General features: G+C 34.2%; 1 protein-coding gene across 1 annotated transcript in view; it reads left to right on the forward strand.

The window, feature by feature from the left end:
* The window catches only part of ASCC3 (activating signal cointegrator 1 complex subunit 3), a 328,548-nt gene that overhangs the window by 169,244 nt on the left and 137,831 nt on the right, over nt 1-21,473 (forward strand). Inside the window, exon 14 of the mRNA XM_077770165.1 lies at nt 508-642. Coding sequence (XP_077626291.1) covers nt 508-642 — 135 coding nt within the window. The remainder of the gene's footprint in view (nt 1-507; nt 643-21,473) is intronic.

The raw sequence follows: 21,473 nt of genomic DNA on the forward strand, positions 1-21,473 counted from the left end.
TCCAGGTGCCTCTCTAGAAGCATTTTTATCTTTAGCAGTTCCCTACACCCTATTTTAAATGGTTGTTCTTAGACATGATTTTGTCCAAGGAAGAGTGTTTTTATTGTTTTCAGTTTCTTTAAACATCTTTATGATACTGGAAATTTCACTGACTGTGGAGAAATAAGGCGCTCGTATTTTTTGTCCCCATAATATATGATTGCACTCATGAATCAAGTCTTCAAAAGAGAAAAACACAAATTAAACTCCATGTTTTATATAATCCATTAATTTCAGTTCTGACTTCTGCCAATTTATAGATTAACAGTGTATAAAGTCTTATTAATGAATTTTATTTAACTTGCCTTTGTCCTATATACACTTTGTTAAAACAAAGAAATGTAGGAAAATTCATAAACATGGTTATGTTTTGAAAAATTAATATTTATATGTGGTGATTTTCTGACTAGTATTAAACTGTCTTTTAATGAATTTTAGTATTAAATAAACTGCTTTCCTTTATTTTAGGTGATGGTGTTTGTGCATGCGCGAAATGCCACTGTGAGAACAGCAATGTCTCTAATAGAAAGAGCAAAAAATAGTGGTCAGATTTCCTACTTTTTACCGACCCAAGGATCTGAATATGGACATGCAGAAAAACAGGTAGGGAACAAATGATGGTAGGATATAAGAACTAAAACATATAATGTGCCAGATATTTTATATATGAAAGATCTATGGTCTTTAATTCCCAGGGAGTTGATTTTGTATATTTATCATGTTATAATCTTTACTTTTCTCTTGATATAATGATCTTCCAAAGGATCCCTGTGTGTGGTGTGTACAATTATCACCTCTATCTTTATGGTTAGAAATGTGTTTAGTCCTACTCTTTAAAATATAGTTAAAACAGAAAATACAGTTAAGTTCCATAAAATATGTTAAGATCTAATATGATTATTATTCTCTTAAAAAACTAATAGGTTAATATGTTTTAAATTTCTCTGTTTTAAATTCTAAGGTTAATATGGACAGATGAAAGCTGAACTATCAAAGCTCTTTTTAAGAATGTGAAAGTTTAGGGGAGCCTGCCTCACTCAGTCAGTAGAGTATGCAACTCTCGATCTTGAGGTTGTGAGTTCAAGCCCCATATTGAGTGGAGTGATTACTTAAAAATAAAATTAAAAAAAACGTGAAAGTTTGAGACCCGAAATTTTTACGACAAATGCCTTGCTACACAGTGTTTGCTCAAAGGACCTAAAAAGCTTGGGTTTTCTTTAGAAATGCAGAGAACCTCAGGCCCCATACCAGATTCACCAAATCATAATCTGCATGTCACCTCAAACCTATGTGTACATGATTTTATGCACATGGCAGTTTGAGAAACACGTCTTTATGTAATTTGAGTATTGATAATATCTCAGGATTTTCATAGAAGGTTTTGTTTAATTATGTGAGATAATAATTTAGATCAAGAGTGGATAGATTATAGCCTGAGAGCCAAAGGTGGCCACCTGTTGGTTTTTTTTTTTTTAATTAAGGTTTTATTAGAAAATAGCTGGACTCCTTTTGTTGTTAATGGCTGCTTTTTTTTTTTGCACTACGAGGGAAGAATTGAACTATTGCTACAAGGACTATGTAGCCCACTAATAAACCTAAAATACTTACTCTAAGACCCTTTACAGAAAATGTTTGTGTGATTTAAAGCTATGATAATAAATTTCAAACAAAAAAGTCCATGGACATAAAATGACAGTAACTTCAAAGTTTTTATGTGCATAAGATTTAACTGATATTTACGGAACAACTGCTACCTGCCACACATTGTGCTGTATACACTTTCACATTTATCATCTTGGTAAGATGTACTTATTGTTATGACTTCACTATGAATTTCATCATTTTATGTTGGTATTTTAAATTCTGAATATGACAATCTGATGTCAGTTGTTTTGAACATCAGATTCTTTCAATTTAAAACTATAAAATGGGTTCTTTTTTTTTCATTTTTTTCCTGCTTAATAAAATTTTCTATTGTGTAACATTTATTAAACAGCTCTGTAGTCTTCCAGCTATTTACTAATTATGAATTTATGAGTGCCTTTAAAAATTCAGGTTGGCATTCATAAGTCTTTCATTTCTTTGGAAATACAAAGCAACTTGATTGTGTTTAAAAGCCAAGCCTTGAGAGCCACCTTGTGGCTTTCTTATTACTTCATACCTCTCAATTCTGAGAGCTATTTATTGCTATTCTAAATAATGCCAGTTTATTATTTAATTCCTATGGTAATAGTGTTTAACACTTATCAGCTGTTTACTTATATCTGGCATTGTTTTTATTGCTTTATAGATAACTCAGTCCTCACTGAACCTTTGACATAAGTTTGTACTGTTATTATTCCTTGATATTATATGTGAAAGTAGTTTAAAAATAACATGAAATATTGAAACGATATAAAATAATTCATATAGAGACATTTTCAAATAATGTTTATTAAAGGCATTGTAAAAAAAAAAAAATAATAAATAAGGCATTGTCACCAAACAGTTTCAAAGGTCACTATGCTAAAAAAAAAAAAAGAAAAGAAAAGAAAAAAAAAATCTGGAGAAATGGAAAGTTTTAGTACAGTTAAGTAGATTAGATAATCTCAAATCATTTTTGTTATACTTTTTTAAAAATATTTTGATTTGATATGATATCTATCCAATCCACCTATTGTTATTGGGTTTTTAAAAACCAAAATGAAATTCACATTCATTAAAAAGTACATGTTTTCAAGGAACATTATCCTGTTCACCATTATATTCTTAGGCTTTCATATAATGTTTGGCTGATAGTAGGTACCCCAGATTACTTTTTGTTTTTTTGCCTTTGTTCTTCTGAGACAAACATTATAAGAGACCTCTTATAAGAGAGCCTCACTTTGATTTTTCTCATTTGATCTGCACCACTGTTCTGTCCCTTAGAGATTCTTATCCCCACTTTATAGATAAGGAAACTGAAACTGAGAGAATAATTTTCTCAGAGAAGACCCTGTAACAAGTAGTAGAGCCATGATTGGAATCAGTCTGACTCCAAAGATTGCCCTTTTTACCACTCTGTATCCTAAGCATTCAAAACCAAATCCTGTCTGGGACTTTCTAAAGCATTTAGGGCTTCAAGTCTTTGTTTTTTGTTTTTTAATAAAATGGAAGAACATTTCTTCAGTCTGGCCATATCCCATATTTCTGTTAGAGATTCAAAAAGCTGGCCCCTCTTCAGTGGATATGATTTTATAAAGTAATCTTTCTGAATGCATTATCGAAGCTCCAGAATTTTAAATTGTTTTTCTACTGCTAGTTGTTTCCTTCTTATTTCTTTAAGTTCCTTTTGAACTTGTATGGTATTAACAGTCTAGCAATTCTGAGGAGCTATTATCATGATGGGAGGAGATATTCCTTTCCATGTTTTTTTTGAAAAATGGGAAATTAAGTACTCCAAACATTAAAATAAAATTAGAAGTAAATTGCTATGGTTGTACATAGAAACTTAGCCTCGTGACTCCTGTTGATGGAAACACAGCCAAATCCCTACCATGCCACATTAGTACTTTACCCTTAAGTGTTTAAATGTAACCATTTCAGTTCCTGACTTAGTGATTATGGTTTGTAAGAGCATTTCTTTACAGTTTTATTCAAAACTCTGTATACTTCATTTGTATAAATATAAATACTTTATTTGTATTTGTATAAATAATAAGTAAAACTCTACAGAGGATATTCTCCTTTTCTTTCTGCATGTGTGTGTGTGTGCACATGCACGCTCATGCACGTGCATAATAAGGCTATTTCTTTGCCTTAGCCATAGCTAAAAATTAGTATTTTCTTCCCAATAAGTATCAATATATTTTAGGACTCTTCATATCATTCCCATCTTTAATATAAAATTTACCCCCATATGAAAAACCTACTATGTTTCTAAATTGTCCACTGAAACAAAATAAGGAAAGAAAAGGAAAGTATCCCAAGAGTAGCTTTAGCTGTGGAGATGAAAATTGCAGTTCTCTGGAGGTTGGGGAAGAGGGGAAAATGGGTGATGGTCATGTAGGAGGTCACTTGTTGGGATGGGCACAGGTTGTTCTATGGAAACCAACTTGACAATAAACTATATTTAAAAAAAAAAAAAGAAAGAAAATTGCAGTTGTCTATGGAGGAAGTAGTATCTCAGGAATTCCTTATGAGTCCTAAAGCAAGAGGGCACATTAACAAAAGCTCTGGTTATAATTTGACCTCTAGAAGCCCTGTGGCCTTAAACACCTAGATATTTCTTCTTCTTCTTCTCCTTCCTCTTCCTCTTCCTCTTCTTCTTCTTGTTTATTTATTTATTTTGAGAGAGACAAAGACACCACGAGCAGGGGAGGGGCAGATAGAAGGGGAAAGAGAGAGAATCCCAAGCAAGCTCTCCACTGTCAGCACAGAGCCCGATGCAGGGCTAAAACTCACAACTCTGAGATCATGACCTGAGCTGAAACCAAGAGTCAGACGTTTAACTGACTGAGCCACCCAGGTGCCCCACATAGACACCTAAATATTTCTGAAATTTACTTTCTGTTCTATTAAATAATAATAGGGTAAATAACACCTATTCTGGTAGTTAACTATGTGAAACAAATGAAATGCTATATGAAATTATTTTGGAAACTAAACAGTGATAAAACGTTACATGTCATATTATAGAATTTTACTTTTAGGAATATATATTAATAACTAAATTTTAAAATGCTGAAAGAATAATGAACAATATGAATAAGTTTCCCTAATTTACCCTGCATATTTTTTGCTCTCCTGTGCAAAGACACTTTCTTAAGAAACCATTATTTTCTGTAAGATAGAGCATACCTTAAAGGAATAGTAGCAGCTTACATTTATAGAAGTATATCATTCAGGATGCAGATATTTTCATTATTAAGCCATTATTTTCAATTATGATTTAATTTCAAGTTGAATGAGTATTTCAATTAGAATCTTCAGATTCTGTTTCACTTTCAGTCTAAGTCAAATAACTTCTTTCCTTAGGGACAAGTTTTTAACAGGCTGTAAATATTCTAATTGTGGGATGGGTATTCCCATTCCCCTGTACAGTACTTTTCTGACTTATGGGTACTGATATCTCGTTGGATTTTTTACATATATTAGTGATATTAAGAGTTTTTCTTACACATAGAAGTGGTCTATCATGCAATAGCCTAATGAATATAGTTATTAGGAATTTCTATTAAAACAGAACCCTATGAAAAATCCAGTAATAATATGTTCCCTCAAGTTATCTCAAGTATCATTTTTTAAACTTTTTGTTATTATCTAAATCTACCAAATATATCCTTGTTTTCTTCCATAGGTCAACTTTAATCTTTGCCAAAATTAAAGGAATTTGACTTTGATATAAGTTATCTGATACTCAATAGCTTATGTATTACTGCACTGCTTTAGCAGTTTTACAGTCAGTATAGCCAAATAAAATTAGAATATTCTCTTCCTGGAATAGATGATATCTATTAGCTAAAGACAGTAGCAGGTTCCTGGAAGCCCTCTTTCTCTTATTTTTTATTCTAAACATATGTAAAATATTTATTTTCTCAGAGTTCATTCTTTCCTTAGCCTTATTCTGTTTTCAAAAGGAAGTAACCTCCTGTACAATAAAGGCTTAGGATCCACACAGACCTGAATATTAATATGGACTCAGGCACTGTAATTTTTTTTAATTTCCTTGAGCCACAATTTCATCATAAACAACGTGGCAATGATACCTATATCTTAACCTTTTTCTAATAAGTGAGGTAACATATGCTGCCTAATACATAGTAAACACTCTGTAAATGGTTTACATATGTACTTTGAAGGAAAAGAAAATGACTTTAATGAATGACAGATGTAACAACATTTAAATTTAAAGGTTTTGGACAACAAAAAATAATACCTTGAATTGTAAAGGCAATAACAGGTTGGAGGAAATATTAGTAACTACATCTTCATATGTGGATCTACATCTTTATATGTGTGCTTATTAAGTTTAATAACTAAAACATAAAAATTTCATAAGTAAATGGGTAAAGAGAAGAAATAAAGGTAAATTGGAATAAAAAAATATTGGATAAAAGCATGCAAATTCAGACTGTATACTCCTAATCCTAATAAATCTTCAAAAACTGAAAATGATAATGCCCATTTCTAAAAATGATTCAAGGATTTGGTACATTTCTAGGTTTCCTGTGGAAGCGAACTTTTCAATCCTTCAAAAAAAAATTTTTGGTAATATATATTAAGAGCCACACTTCCTTCCAGATCCTTTAACCTTGAAATTCTAAACCTGGGAATCTTTCCGAGGACATATTAAAAGGAAAAGTAACATACACCAAGAGTTTTATTTTAATACATTATAATGAAAAAATGCAGCATAAATATCCAACAGTAGGGGAATTTTAAAGTATGAACAACAATTCAATTAAATATTATATACCTGTTGAGAACAAGTATTTTAGAGTATACAATACATCCAGATCTAAATTAACATGTCAATTTTAATTGATCAAATTTCTTCTGCCACCGGAGTTTCTTTATCGTTAAGACATAGTGTCACAGTGGATTTAGAAATACATACATAAGGAAAGCAAAATATGGTAAATAAAGTAAGAGAAGAACAAACAGTTCATAAAAAAAGAAGTAGATTAGTTCAAAACAGTGATCTTGTATTTCAGTATGCAGCAATAAGGGTAGGGTAAGGGGTATTTGAAAGAAAGAAAGAGAACGTGGGCAAAGGAAACCACTGGATCTATTTAGACAAATATAAAAGTGTTCTCTTTTCACTATAATGTATGATCCATGAAGGGCTAGGCACATAGATTTTGGTCAGAATGTGAAGGACCTTAAATTACATGCTTAAGTGTTTGGACTTTATGTGCACTGAGAAGCTTTTGAAGATGGTGAAAGAGACAAGTTATATGACCAGAAATCAGGTGCTGAAAAATAGGACTCATTTTTCTCCAAGCAGGGGGGAATCCCATGGGCTAGGCATTCATTTCATTGTGTCTAATATATGGATCGCTTTGAATAAACAAGACTCTTTTTAAGGGACTTAGAAAGCAACATTGGATTTTTTTTCCTTATTTCTTTTGTTATTACTTTTAAGTAAATTTTTATTCCAGCAATTTTTGTTCCTGTGCTTAAAGATGTATTTTAGAAGCACCTAGTGAATTTTTTACAAATTTATATATCTTGTTAAGTAACCGTGCTGTTTTAGAAAACTATGTTAATTGGAATATTGTTGTTCTCTCATTTGAAAATACTATAGTAGGGGAAGCACTCTGAAGACATATAGATTAAAGAACTAAGATTATTAAAATCCCTAGAGATACAGAGATTTATTTTGATAAAGTTTAAAGATCAAAATTACATTTCACAGTGTGATTTTTTTAATGTTATTTCAGCATTTATGGCCAAATGGATATTAAGAATGGAATTTTAGATGAGATTTCACTTTTGCTAATTAAGGCACTGCCTCTGGAATACTAACTTAATTCTGTATAATTCGGTTGTAATAATATCAGGGTAGCCTCTCTGGGTACCAAAACCATCTTCAAGGGCTATAACATGGACAGAGCACATGGTACTTCCTTTCTCCTACGTGAACAATTAACACAGCCAGAATGACATGAAATTTATTATGGGGAGTTAGGATAGTTTGTGTCCACATTGTGAATTGATTATGAGCCTCAAAGTGTGTTTAGTGATGGTCACTCAGTGAATATTTAATTAATGTTATCTAGTTACCAGTGACTGTGGTAGATCAGTAAGTATCAAGCTAAGTAAACTCTCCCGTCAACCTGTTTAGAGTGGGTTGAGGAGGACACATGTTGTATCAGTCAGGATTCAGTAAAGGAAACAAACCACTCTTAGTACATTTTAAATAGAAAAGAATCTTGGAAGAAATTAGGTACTTACTAATGTTGGTAAGATTGGAGAAGTAGAAGTCAGGGAGCTACCACTGGAAATGCCTAATTTAAGAACCAGCTACTGTGATAGTGATCTAGCAGTTGAGAAACCACATCTGGTGCTATGTATGTCTTTTCACCATTCATGAACACACTGGAAAACCAAATTTTGAATATGTGATAGATCTATTATAATTTTCAACCCTCATTTCTCCAAGATCTTGCTTACCAGAAAAAGATAAAAGCAGGAAGATGGTTGTCTTTTAACCTCCATCATCCAGATCTTGCACAAGTGCATCTAATTAGCAGAATTGATTTTTGCATCAAGTATTCTGACTACAAGAAGTCTTAGAAATAAAAGTTTTACTTTCTGACCCATGTAATACAGGAAGACTTATTGAAGAAGCTGATTAATTCTCTTTGCTTTAATTGAGAATGGAAATATATTTAGGAAGAAAGAAGTACCTGCTCCTTTACTCTTATGGAGTTTATGTTCTGGAAGGACAGAGTGATTAATCAGCTAATTAAATAATTTATTTTAATTGCACTTGTAATAAATAAGAGGGGTAAAGTTGCTAAGGGAAAATAAAATTAAGGGATCTGATCTAGACTTAGGATGTTAGAGAAAGCTTGGCTAAGAAAGTGACACTGAAGCTGAGATTCGAAGGTTAGGAGGTTACAAAGCAGTGAACAGCAGAAAAATGTTCTAGGAAAAGGATCTGATACAGGAAAGCAATAGCATATTGAAGGAAGTGGATAAAAGTCAAAATGAATATAATATAGAAAATAATGGGGAGCAGCAAATGGCATGTTTGTGGCGTAAGGGGAATCTATATTGTAAGCAAAGACCAGATAATGAGGACTTTGTAAATCATGTTACAGATTTGCTGTTTTATCTTAAAAGCCATGGATTATTATTAGCAGAGTTGAGGAAGGTAGGGGGCATGATCATAAGATTTGTGTTGTTAATAAGATCATTATACATACAGGCAAGGCTCTAAGAGAATATTGGGAAGACCAGTTGAAGATGTGGATTCATTTGTTTCATTGAGAAACAAAATTGCTAAGACTTAGTAATTAATAAGGTATAGATGATTGAGGAAGAGATCTAGAAGTTTTCTGGTTTCTAAAGATGTCTGGTTTGCATTATTGTGTAGGTAATTGGGTCATTTATGAAGAAAAAGAATAATCAAGAAGAGTTTGTTTGGATGAAAGGGTGCATATCTTGAATTGTTTTTTTTTTTAATAGTTTATTGTCAAGTTGGTTTCCATGTAACACCCAGTGCCCATCCCCACATGTGCCCTCCTCCATGCCCATCATCCCCCCTTCCCCTGACACTCATCCCCGTCAGTCCTCAGTTTGTTCTCAGCATCTTGAATTCTGTTTTGATATGCTGAGTTTTTGATGCCTAGATACTTAGAGATGTAGAGTAACCATTGGATAGATATATGAGTCTGGTATATCAGAAGCACAGCTCATTTTGGAGTAGGAAAACCACGGAGGTGGGTGTGAGTGACAAAAGAATACAGGATGAGTTTCGAGGAGTTTTAAATATTTAATGATTAGGTAGAGCCAGCAAGGGAGCCTCTAAGACATTGTCTTAATCCAAGGGAATAAACCATCATACAGGCCAAGGAAAGAATGTTTCAAAGAGAAGGAAGTGATCTTCCATACTGAGTGCTGCTGTGAGTGGCCAAGTAATATGAGGGCTGCAAAATAATCATTGTACTTAGCAAGATGGAAGATATTGGTATTATTTAGAGCTTTTGTTGTTGTTCATTTAGTGGAAAGCAAAATATAGATTCAGTTGGCTGATAAGTATAAGAATAGAAAATTCAAGTACATTGATTTTGAAACACTAATTTACATAACAGTAAAAGGGATGATAATCTAGGAAATACGAGGTAGTATTCTGAGGGGTAGACATATTATTTTCAAGGTGGAAGATATATGTTTGTATTTTGTAGCAGCTATTCAAGAGAGAGTGAAAAGGGATTGAAATCAATTAATTATTCATATAGAAAATAAAAGGTACTATAGATGAGTCCTGAGAAGTAAAGAGACATGAAAACCAAAGAATAGGTAGATTTTCCTTATAGAGGAGTTAGGATACTCCTTTTATAACAGGAAGATTTAAAAACTGGGTTCTGATGCAAATAGGTTTTAGGTATAAGGCAAGAAAATGAGGGCTTTATTCTGGTGTATTGTATTTTCTTTATGAAGTAGATATTAAGGGCATTTTCAGAATCAAGGGTAATAAGATGGTTAGAAGTTTGTGGAGGAAAAAAGAAGTCTAATATAAACCTTGAGAGACATGTAAAAATAAATTGACTATAAAGACATTTCAGAATTGCTGTCCAGTGTTAAGGACTTGTTGAGATTGTGATCATGGGTTTAGAGTGGTCTTAAGTTGCCCTGTAAATAATTTTTCTTACGCACTAGTCATCCTGGATTATCCAAGTTTGGCATTTTGCCAGTCAGATATGACAAAGTGGACAAAAAGTTTAAGAAATTGGCAGGAGTGTGATTAAAATGTTGAGCTCTGCTCTCTAAGCAGGAGAAAGAATAAAGACTATTGTGGAAGGGTAGGAGCAGTTGCTGATGATGAGTAGAATGAAAGCAGAGAAATTGTGAACTAAGTATCATTAATGATAATAAATGGACTTAGAAAAATTAGTTGGGCAAGCTTGAAATATAGGAAACTTTTATCAGAAATTGAGATGCTTGTACTAATGATTTTGGAAGTGGTACAGTTGTAGGTTGATGACAAAGTCTAGAAATAATAATTGATATGGTTGAAGTGGGACAGAGATGTCATTGGAAATGAGGGTGTCAAGGAACTGAAGGGTGAGTGTTTTGGATGTCCACATGAAAAATATTGTCACCTAGGATGATGACAGGAATTGAATTCAAGAGAAAGACTGGGAGCCATAGGTATCAAGTCCTCATTGGATAAGGTTAAATAACAGGTGATATAGTCAGATAGGCTAAACCTTAAAAGGGGAGGAATTTTTACAACACGTGAGTATCTAATTGACTGGAAATGGTAATGGGGAACAGAGATACCATGTCTCACCACTTGACAGGGATGGATGGGAAAGAGGTTCCATAGAGGAGAGTGTTTCAGTTAAGATATGGTGATGTGATAGAAGAGGTTGATATAGTTTGCTATCACCGTGTGGCAATTCCAGAGAGTAGAGCAAAGAATTTCATACCCTAAGGTGGAGAAGTAATAGAGAAGGTAAGGATTTGAGTCAAGAGCAAAGAAATACCAAGTATCATGGGGACCAGTTTAATAGAGAATTTATTCCCCATTACCTGTTCCTATGCCAGCTGTCAGAATCAGAATCTGAAATTAAGGCCCTAAAATTGTTAACATGCTCCTCAGAAATTCTGATCATAGTCAGTTGATCTAGTGAACAGATGACTAATGGACCTTCTCCTGAGAACAGGGATGGGAGAGATGATGGATTTCCTCCTACAGCCTCGTGAAGGAAAAACTATTACATGACTTGGTACAGATGTCAAAGAGCCAATTTTAGATGCCTCAGAGAATGTTTAAAGTCGAATAAGATCTTTGATAGAGAAAGGTGGGGGAAGTTTGCATGTATATTTCTTAGATCTCTAAACTCCTTTGTCAAAAAAGAACCCAGGTATCGGTTTATGTTCCTAAGTGAGCAGGTCCACTGTCTCATGCTAATTATCTTTATAAACTTTGAATAATAAAAATAGTCCTTACTGAAGATGAGGATTTTTTTGTGTTATTAATAATTCACATTCACTAATGATTGTGAGAAAGAATGAATGGCATCATTTGGAGGAAGATATTTGCCTCCTGGTTAAATTTTAGTTTTTATAATGGCAGTTAAGTTATTCTTCCTAATGGATTTGATATTATCCACATTAAAGCATATCTCATCAAGGTAAATTACCTCAGAAGGCTTACAAGTGTCACTGTAAATTAGTTATGCAGTTTTTGCCGTGCTTTTTCACCAAGGACTTACATCAAAACTGAAGTTCTTATATTGGCTTCTATATATTTTTTGTCTTACTGGAAATTTTTAAAATTTTCCTTTAATATCCTCAAATGTTTGTTAGTGATTTTTTTTTTTTCTAATCATGTTTTTAGTTCCTTTGTTTTAGTGGATGTCAGCTTTGGGAAGTGATTACATTTTCGCCTTTCTCATTTTTATTTATTTATTTAAATGTTTGTTTTTGAAAGAGAGAGAGAGAGCAGAGGGGAGGGGCAGAGAACGAGGGGGGGCGGGCAGAGGATCCAAAGTGGGCTCTGTGCTGACAGCAGAGAGCCTCATGCAGGGCTCAAACTCACAAACTGTGAGACCATGGCCTAAGCTGAGATCAGGTGCTCAACCAACTGAGCAACCCAGGTGCCCCTAATCTTACTCATTGTAAAAAGTACTCACACTGATTTTCCATCTCATGGGTAGGAAAAAGATGTGTAAGGGCATGGAAGGAAGCCTGAGAGAAAAGAATATAGTAACCTCTGTGTGCTAATGAATTATCTTAGCAGCTTGTCATTCCATTCTAATTTTACTGACTATAAAGCCCTTTATGGGAAGTTTATTTGTGAAAAATGGAAATATAATATCTGAGGAAACCAAGCTTAAGCAGTTCTTTTTTTTTTAATGTTTATTTTTTGAGAGAAAGACAGAGCATGAGCAGGGAAGGGACAGAAAGAGAGGGAGACACAGAATCTGAAGTAGGCTCCAGGCTCTGAGCTGTCAGCACAGAACCCAACATGAGGCTCAAACTCATGAACCACAAGATCATTACCTGAGCCAAAGCAGGCACTTAACCAACTTAGCCACCCAGGGGCCCCTTAAACAGTTCTTAAACTATGCACCTGACTTCCTTTACCTTTTTACAGTTCATGTTCTTTTGTGTTGTATTTCCATGTGTTAGAAACACTTTCTCCAGTTAATACAGTATTGGATCTCAAGTATTTTCCTTGGACTCCAGTGCTCTGTTCAGAGAATGTGAGCAGGGTGAATTATATCTTTGCAGCTATTCAGAGGATAGCAAAGCCTGGACTCCAGTTAGTGCTCACCCTGGAAAACCAGATGGACAAACAGTGATTATTTTGATACTTCAGAAAGCAGGAGTCATCTTGTAATAAACAAGTGCAGCTTCATAATTCATGGTCTTAACCATCTCTTCTCAATTCATTTCTCCAAATGAAATTCCTGTTTACAAGCTTTCTCATATAGAGGCACCTGGGTGGCTCAGTCAGTTAAGCGTCCGACTTTGGCTCAGGTCATGATCTCACGGTTTGTGGGTTCGAGCCCTGCATTGGGCTCTGTCCTGGCAGCTGGCTCAGAGCCTGGAGCCTGCTTCAGATTCTGTGTGTCTCTTTCTCTCTGACCTTCCCCTGTTCACGCTTTCTCTCTCTCTCTCTCTCTCTCAGAAATAAATAAACATTAAAAAATTTTTTTACATAAATAAAAGCTTTCTCATAGATATATGAACCCTGTCTGGTGCTCAGCCCATGAACCACGAGATCATGACCTGAGCTGAAATCAAGAGTTGGACACTTAACCCACTGAGCCACTCAGGTGCTCCAAAAAGCTTTTTTTTTTTTTTTTCTTTTTTAAAGGAAGGAGTTTATACAAATACAAATATTTCATGTATTTGCATGTCTGTTTTAGTGTAAACAGATTTTATTATGTTATTATTTATGTTTTGTGTAATAATACATAATGGAGATGTTTCCAATTCAATTCAGAAAGACCTGATTCTCTGTTTTAACAACTTCATAGTATGCCACAATGTGCACATTATCTTAATTCATTTACCCAGTCCTATCTTGATGGACACTTTTGTTGTTTCCAATTATTTTTTTATTGTAAACAGTAGTGTAGTAAACATTCTTGCTCATACTCTTGGCAGATGCAGTGATACCCATTGGGTAAATCCCTAGCAGTGGAATGTTAACCATCAACACGGTGCATGCATTTAAAATTTTGGTGAATGATCTCCAATTGCCCACTAGGGAAATTGTTCCAATTTACATTTCCTTGAACAGTAACTTCCTCCCACATAACTTTACCAGCACTGGGCATTGTCAACATTTTTAAGTTTAAAAAAAGGGTACTTTATTATTATTGTGACTGACATTTCTTTAATTTTGAATAAAACTTAGAATTTTCTATATTTGGCTACTTGAATTCCTTTTTTTTATAATTTGCTTTTTCTTATTTGTGGTCCATTGTATATATATTGCATGTGCTCTCATATATGTTAGAGACAATTTTTTTTTCTTGGTTAACTTTTGATTTTTATTTGTGAATATTTTTACCTTGTGGAAATTTTTTACCAATTTATGTATGTTTTTTGGGCTTTGTCTTGCCTATAAAGGCCAGACCTACTTTATCCATACATTCCCCCAGCCCTTTTTAAATTTAATTTTATTCTTATTAAATCTTTGATCTGTCTGGAATTTTTTTTCCACATAGTAATGGACTCATCATCTTTTTCTGAACACTCCCTGTTTATTCTGTTGATATTAAATTTTGATATAGGATACAGAAGTCTCATATTTGCCTGAGTCAATTTTTGGACTTTCTTTTTTGTTTCATTGATTTTACTATTTCTTCTCTGGTATCAAACTGTTTTACTTACTCTATTACTATAATATTTTTAATACTTGGTTGAGAATAGGCAATCTGATTACGCTTCAATTTTAGATTTTTTCCTGAATAAATATACGGGTTTACTTTCCAGTGTGAACTTGAGTATAACCTCCAAGAAATCATGTTTGTGTTTTAGTTATTGCCTTGATTAAATTAGTGAGAATTGGCACTTTTACCAAGTCAAGCTTTCCCGTCTCAAAAACAAAGCTTGTCATTTTATTTCTTGAATATATTAATATAAATATAATTATAAGTATAATGTCCTTTAATTCTGAGGTTAAATTGTACTTAGTTGTGGTGTATTATTTTAATGCATTTATTAACTTGGTCTAAAGTTCTTTACCATTTGGATTGATATGCATAAGAGAGATTTCTCTGTTATATTCTGTTTTCTGCTTCTTTATCAGTTTTTAGTATCAATGCTATTTCACTGCTTCTGTAAAATTAATTTTGAGGCTTTACTTCTATTTCTGTGCTCCAGGGCCTCTTAATAGTATTAAAATTAATTTGTCTTTAAAAGTTAGAACAACTGTATGTTAGGTTGTTAGCTTTTAAATTTTCTTCCGTTACTTTTATTATTATACAACTTCCTATTACTTCTAGGATAAATGTTACAACATTTTTTTCCTGTAAAACGACCCATCTCAAACAGTTTTTTGAATAGAATGTGTTGAATTTTACAAAGTACCCTTTTCTGATTATTTTAAGCTGTGATATATTTCTGAACGGTTCATTTTTTTTACATTACTAATTTTGTGTCTTTGTGCTTGTTGTTGCACTTGTGTACAACTATCTCTTTTTACTTAAAGACTAGACAGTAAGTATTTTAAGCCTATGGGCATATGATGTCTGTCACAGTTAATCAACTATAACTCAAAAGCAGCCATAGACAATATGTAAACAAATTAATATGGCTGTGTTCCAATAAAACTTTGTTTACAAAACAGTTGGCATTTCAAGTATGATATTTTCTGAGAGTATGATTTACTCTCTCCTGTAAGTTTGATGTGTGGTGTTTTCATCAGTTTTTAGACTTAAGCAATTTTAGTTTTCATTTTTCCTTTGTGGTTTAAGAAAGGCTAGGTAAGAAAGCTATACATATAAGGTGACATGAGTGTGTTAGAGTTATTAATTATTTTATTCAGATGTTTTATACCTAGCTCAAGGTATACCTTGACATCTTAGTGTACCTACCAAGATGTAGGTGTACCTACCATCACATCTCATCTGGAATGTTGTACTAGAAAAATAAACCTAAATGGTCTCCACTATCTCTCTCCTTCAAAACCTTGAGTTGCTTTCTACATTATTCAGAATAAAAGCCAAAATCTTTATAATGGATGTCCTCAAACTCATGTCCCAAATGGAATCTTGGTTCCCACCTTCCAAGTGCCTAGCCTAAGGTACAAGCATTGGCCCTCCTCATCCTATTTTCCCTGTCATATAAACAGTGTACCAAGCATGGATAAACTAGAATCAATCCTAACTCTTTCCTTCTCATCACACCTCCCTTCCCAGGCAGTCACCCAGTCTTCCTTACTGCATTGCCTACTTTCACTTCAACTTTATATGGTGTCTCTATTTCCTACCTCCATCTTCTTACCAGGATTTTTGGTAGCCCCAGAGCTGCTCATCCAACCTCTGGTTTCACACAGGAAGTTACCTCTCTAAACAACAAATCTGATTTTGCTTAAGAATTTTATTTGGGCCTTTTCCACCTGTGGTTGGAACCATTTAAAGCCTTATCCTAATCCTTCTTTCCAGCACCATTTTCTTGCATTCACCCAGTGCCTCCTGAAAATGTGCTTCGGACACACTGTATTCTTTGCTAGATACAGCCTTTATGCTTGTTTATCCTGCTACCTACTACCCCCCCACTTAGTATATCACTTGTTTTCAAGACCCACATTTCACATTTTCTGTGAAGATTTCCTTGATGAGAGTTGCAGATCATTGATTCATTCATTCTAGAAATGAGCAGTTAGTACTAGCTTTGCAGAAAATACTCTGCCAGGTGCTAGCAAGACAAACAAAAAAGTCCATAATGCCATTCTTCCCCTTATTTCAGCTTTGTCCATATACCTCTATTAGAAATATGTGGGGCACCAACTGATGGCTCAGTTGGTTAAGCATCCAACTTCATCTCAGGTCATGATATCATGGTTTTGAGCCCCACATCACGCTCTGTGCTGACAGTTCAGAGCCTAAAGCCTGCTTTGGATTCTGTGCCTTTCTCTCTACCCCTCCCTCTCACGTGTGCATGCACATGCGCTATCCCTCCATTCCCCCCCTCTCAAAAATAAAAATAAATAAGCATTAAAAAAAGTAAAATAATAAAATAAAAAGAAATGTATATTTTATAGAAATCACTTGTGTGTAGGTCTTCCTATTCTGTAGGTTATTCAAAGCTCAGATTTTATCTTAAATTTCTTTGTATTTCTATGATTCATTCTTAGGAGTATAAACAATTCAGTACAGTAATGAATATGAAGTTGTATAGCACTAAATAGAATCATATGGTCAAATTATACAACTGTATTGTACATAGATGGGTAAAAATTATCCCTCTAGGGAGTGCCTGGGTGGCTCAGTCAGTTAAGTGTACTACTCTTGATTTGGGCTCAGGTCATGATCTCAGGGTTTGTGAGATCAAGCCCTGCATCGGGCTCTAGGCTGACAGTGTGGAGCTTGCATGGGATTCTCTCATTCTCCCTCTCTCTGCTCCTCCACTGCACACACTCTTCCTCCCCTCTCAAAACAAGTAAATAAACTTAAATCACTCTAGGTATCTTCCTATAAGGAACTATGGTCCTTAAACTTTTGTGTGTATCAGAATAACTTGAAGAGATGGTAAGAAATGTATATCTAAGAATATGAAAGATTTTTCACTTTATTAGTCATTAGGAAAATGCAGATTAAAGCCACAATGACATACCACTACACACCTCTTAGGATGACTAAAATAAAAAAACAGTGACAGTCTCAAGTGTGGGCAAACATGGGAGGCAATTGGAATTATATTGGTGGTGAAAATACATATAATACAGCTACTCTGAAAATGGTTTGTCAGTTTTTGTTAAACTGCCAAAGGTAAACATACATTTACTATGTGACCCAGCAAGCACACTCCTGGTATCTATTTTAGAGAAATTAAAATATATTCTCTCTCTCTCTCTGTATGTGTGTGTGTGTGTGTGTGTGAGAGAGAGAGAGAGAGAGAGAGAAAGAGAGATCTTTCATGAAGATTCATAGAGGCTTTACTCATAGTTGCCCAAAGTGGAAACAATTCACATCCTTCAGTGGATGATTGGATTAAGAAACTAATATATCCATCCATGCTATGGAATTCTGCTTAGCAAGAAAAAGAAATGAACTATCAATACAACTTGGATAAATCTCAAAGGCATCAATTTCTTGAAGTCACAAAACTATAAGTTTGGAAAACAGATCATTAGTTACCAGAGGTTATAAGTGGAGAGGGTTTAACTATAAAGAAATAACAAGGGAATTTTTTAGGGTGAAAAAACTGTTTTATATCCTGGTCATGGTGGTCATTACACAAATTGAACATATTAAAATTCATAAACTGTACACCAAAAGTGGAAAATAAAAAAAATTTTTTCTGTATGATTTTTAAAATAAAAATTTTTAAATGCACATCTCTTTGCTTTATTCCCTATGATTCTAGTTTGTTTGTACTATGAGCTAGGCCAGACCACAAGTGGCAAATTTAGCTTCAAAGACAATTAAGAATAAGCAAACCAGACTTATTTTAGGATTGTTGTCATTTCAATTAAAAAGCAATGCATAAGATATTAGCAAGAATAGAGACAAAAGAGAAATAATCCCCGGGGCCTCTGTGTTCCTCACTGAGACCAGAGGAATTACCCAGATGGTGGCCTTGAAGCTGCTTGAACTCAGTTGGTCATAATGGGGTCTGCTATGTGAGTACTCTGCTACATAATGGGAATGTTCTTCTCCACAGTTCAGTACTTCCTGCATGCAGCTTCTTATTGTGTCATAGTTCCACAAACCAAGTCCTTACTCCATATGGAGTTTGACTAAGGAATCTGCATTTATCACAAGCACATCAGGACATTCCACTGCAGGGGTCCACAAATAGCAGATTCACCTGAAACAAACAGCTATCAAAGCAGTGTAATTGGTATAGAGTATCTCCTCCAAGAAATTTTTTTTTTCATTCTGTTAGCTCTGAGTGTCTACTCATGAATAGTAGATAAGAAATATTTTAGATGAAATGTGCCTCCTCTCCCCATCCTTGGCCCATAAAAGAACTTTGTTATATCCTTTCATGAATGGTACAACAGACCTTATCCCAAGTCATCTCATATTCATAAAAGCTGCTTTAAGAAGATAGATCTTAACTCTAGTCTGAAAAGATGAAAAAGTTTAAAAAGATGAAAGTTTAGGCAATATGATCCAAATATAATTAATTATAAGGTCATTGCATAATATGATATCTAACAGGCTGACCATACTGCACAAAAATAAAAGAGGAATATGCTCCCCATGAAACTTGAAGAAGAAAGTCTTTTAGGCTATCTGTGTATTTTGTTCAGGATACTAAAAGGTCTAATGTGTGTAAGTTGTTATTTACTTGGATGGCCACTAGATGGGGTGGTTTGTTAATGTATTTCTGTTTTATTTTTACAGCAGATTTCATGGAGTGTTGTTTTCTTAGGTCATTTCCTTAGTTAATTATTAACTTAGAACTTTAAAATTTTGAGGCACCTGGGTGGATCAGTCGGTTAAGTGAGTGACTCTTGGTTTCAACTTAGGTCATGATCTTACAGTTCATGAGGTCGAAGCCCACCTCAGGCTCTGTGCTTAGAGCACTGGAACCTGCTTGGGATTCTCTCTCACTTTCTCTGCCCCTCCCCCACTTGCATGCTCAAGTGCATTCTCTCTCTACACGCCTCAAAATAAATAAATAAACTTTTTTAAAAAAGGTTAAAGTTTTAAGCGACTTTAGAAATAATCAATGTGACAAAGTCTGTACTAGAATCGCAGACCATTGAAATCCCACCCTGTCAGTGTAATGCCCCTTGCATAAAAACCATGGAAAGCATCTCTTTTCAAAAGAAGTTCTCGAAATGTTGATAATGAAATTTTTTAGAGCAATAGCAAGTAAACACAGGACATGATGCCCCAAAAGGAGCTTTGACTGCATAAGTACTTATTTTATGTTAATCTACAGTCTTTAATTTTATAGAGAGATCTTCCCCATTGTATTGTGTGAGTCTTAGTGAGTGACCTTTTTAAAGATACTCTGCTGTAGCAGTTATGTAGATTACTGATAAATGGATCAAATCCCACATCTGAGCTCAAGACCAGGTCAGAAATCACCAAGAACACACCGCTAGGTGAACACAGTTGAGTTTATTGGGCCATTGCAATGAGAAACAGTGCGTGCGCTAGGGAATCATGCATGAGCAGAAAGAAGAGGGAAATGTCTTCTAGGAAGTAGATCATATACAGAAAATATAAAGACCCTGGTGAAGTACATGTAGATTTGTCAAAAAAGGGACTCAGAGAAAAAGTCAACCCTAGTAGCTGGCATTGGTAAATGTGGTTAGGGAATGAGAATAATTTCCATAGAAACTTTTGTTTTTGTAATTGAACAAATAGTTTTTTATTTTATTTTTTTTTTCTGAGAGAGAAAGAAAGTACAAGCAGGGAAGGTGGGCAGAGAGAACGGGAGAGAGAGGATCCAAAGTAGACTTCTTACTGTCACTGCAGACCCCGATGTGGGGCTTGAACTCACAAACCGTGAGATCATGACCTCAGCCAAAGTTGGACACTTAACTGACTGAGTCACCCAGGCACCCCAAATAAATATTTATTTAAAGCTGCTATGGGTCAAGCATAATTTGCACCCTTTGAACCATAATGTTGGACCAAAATAGATATAATTCCTGGCCTTGCGGCATTTACATTTCACTGGGGGGTTCAGACAAGTGTCATGAACACAGCATGTTAAGTGTTCTATTACAGGAAATACAAGGAGCTATAGCAAGTTCGTTACTGGGCCTCCCTCTGTAGCATTTGATACTATTGACCAGGCCCTGGATCTTTTTTATTCACCTGGGTGTTCTGTTTTTCTATTTCTTTTCTTTTTTCTTTTTTATTTAAATCCACGTTAGTTAACATATAGTGTATGGTTTCAGGAGTAGAATTTAGTGATTCATCATTTACATAGAACACCCAGTGTATGTTATATGGAAACCAACTTGACAATGAACTATATTTAAAAAAATATCGCTTCTCAGCCTTCTAGCTAAGATCAAGTGTGAAATTATACATGTAGCCAAATTTACTTATGCCACTTTTGCCATGTACAATAATGACAATACAGAGAAGGAGATATTGAATGAAAATTAATATTTTCAAATATTTTGGGGATCTTATGTTTATGCTTAGATTTACCACAAATAGTGGTCTCTAAACCATAATGTTAAAATAATTATAAAATTATATGAGTACTTGCTAAGTAAAAGTACAACTCTTTATTTGTGGTTTCAAAAAAAAAAAAAACACCCAGTGTAGAGTCCTTCATTGTAAGGGCTATGGCCTTTGCCCTGAATGAATTGGAGAGCAATTTAGATTCTATGCTTGCTTTTTTTTTTTTTTTTTTTTTTTTTTAAGTAGAGTATTTTTGAAAAGATAGGAAACACATAATGATTGGTTGCAAGCCTGGCTGAAAGAGATACTTTTAACTTTTGGATTTTGTGTCATGTTGGGAATTACCTATGTTTTAAGATAGGTAAAATACAATTTTTAACAACTTTATACAAAACAATATATACTTAGTAAGACCTCAAATCAAGAATAATTGTATGCTTTCTTTGATGAAGT

This window comes from Crocuta crocuta, unplaced genomic scaffold (assembly GCF_008692635.1).
Source record: "Crocuta crocuta isolate KB4526 unplaced genomic scaffold, BGI_CrCroc_1.0 scaffold286, whole genome shotgun sequence".
In the NCBI taxonomy this organism is placed as follows: Eukaryota; Metazoa; Chordata; class Mammalia; order Carnivora; family Hyaenidae; genus Crocuta; species Crocuta crocuta.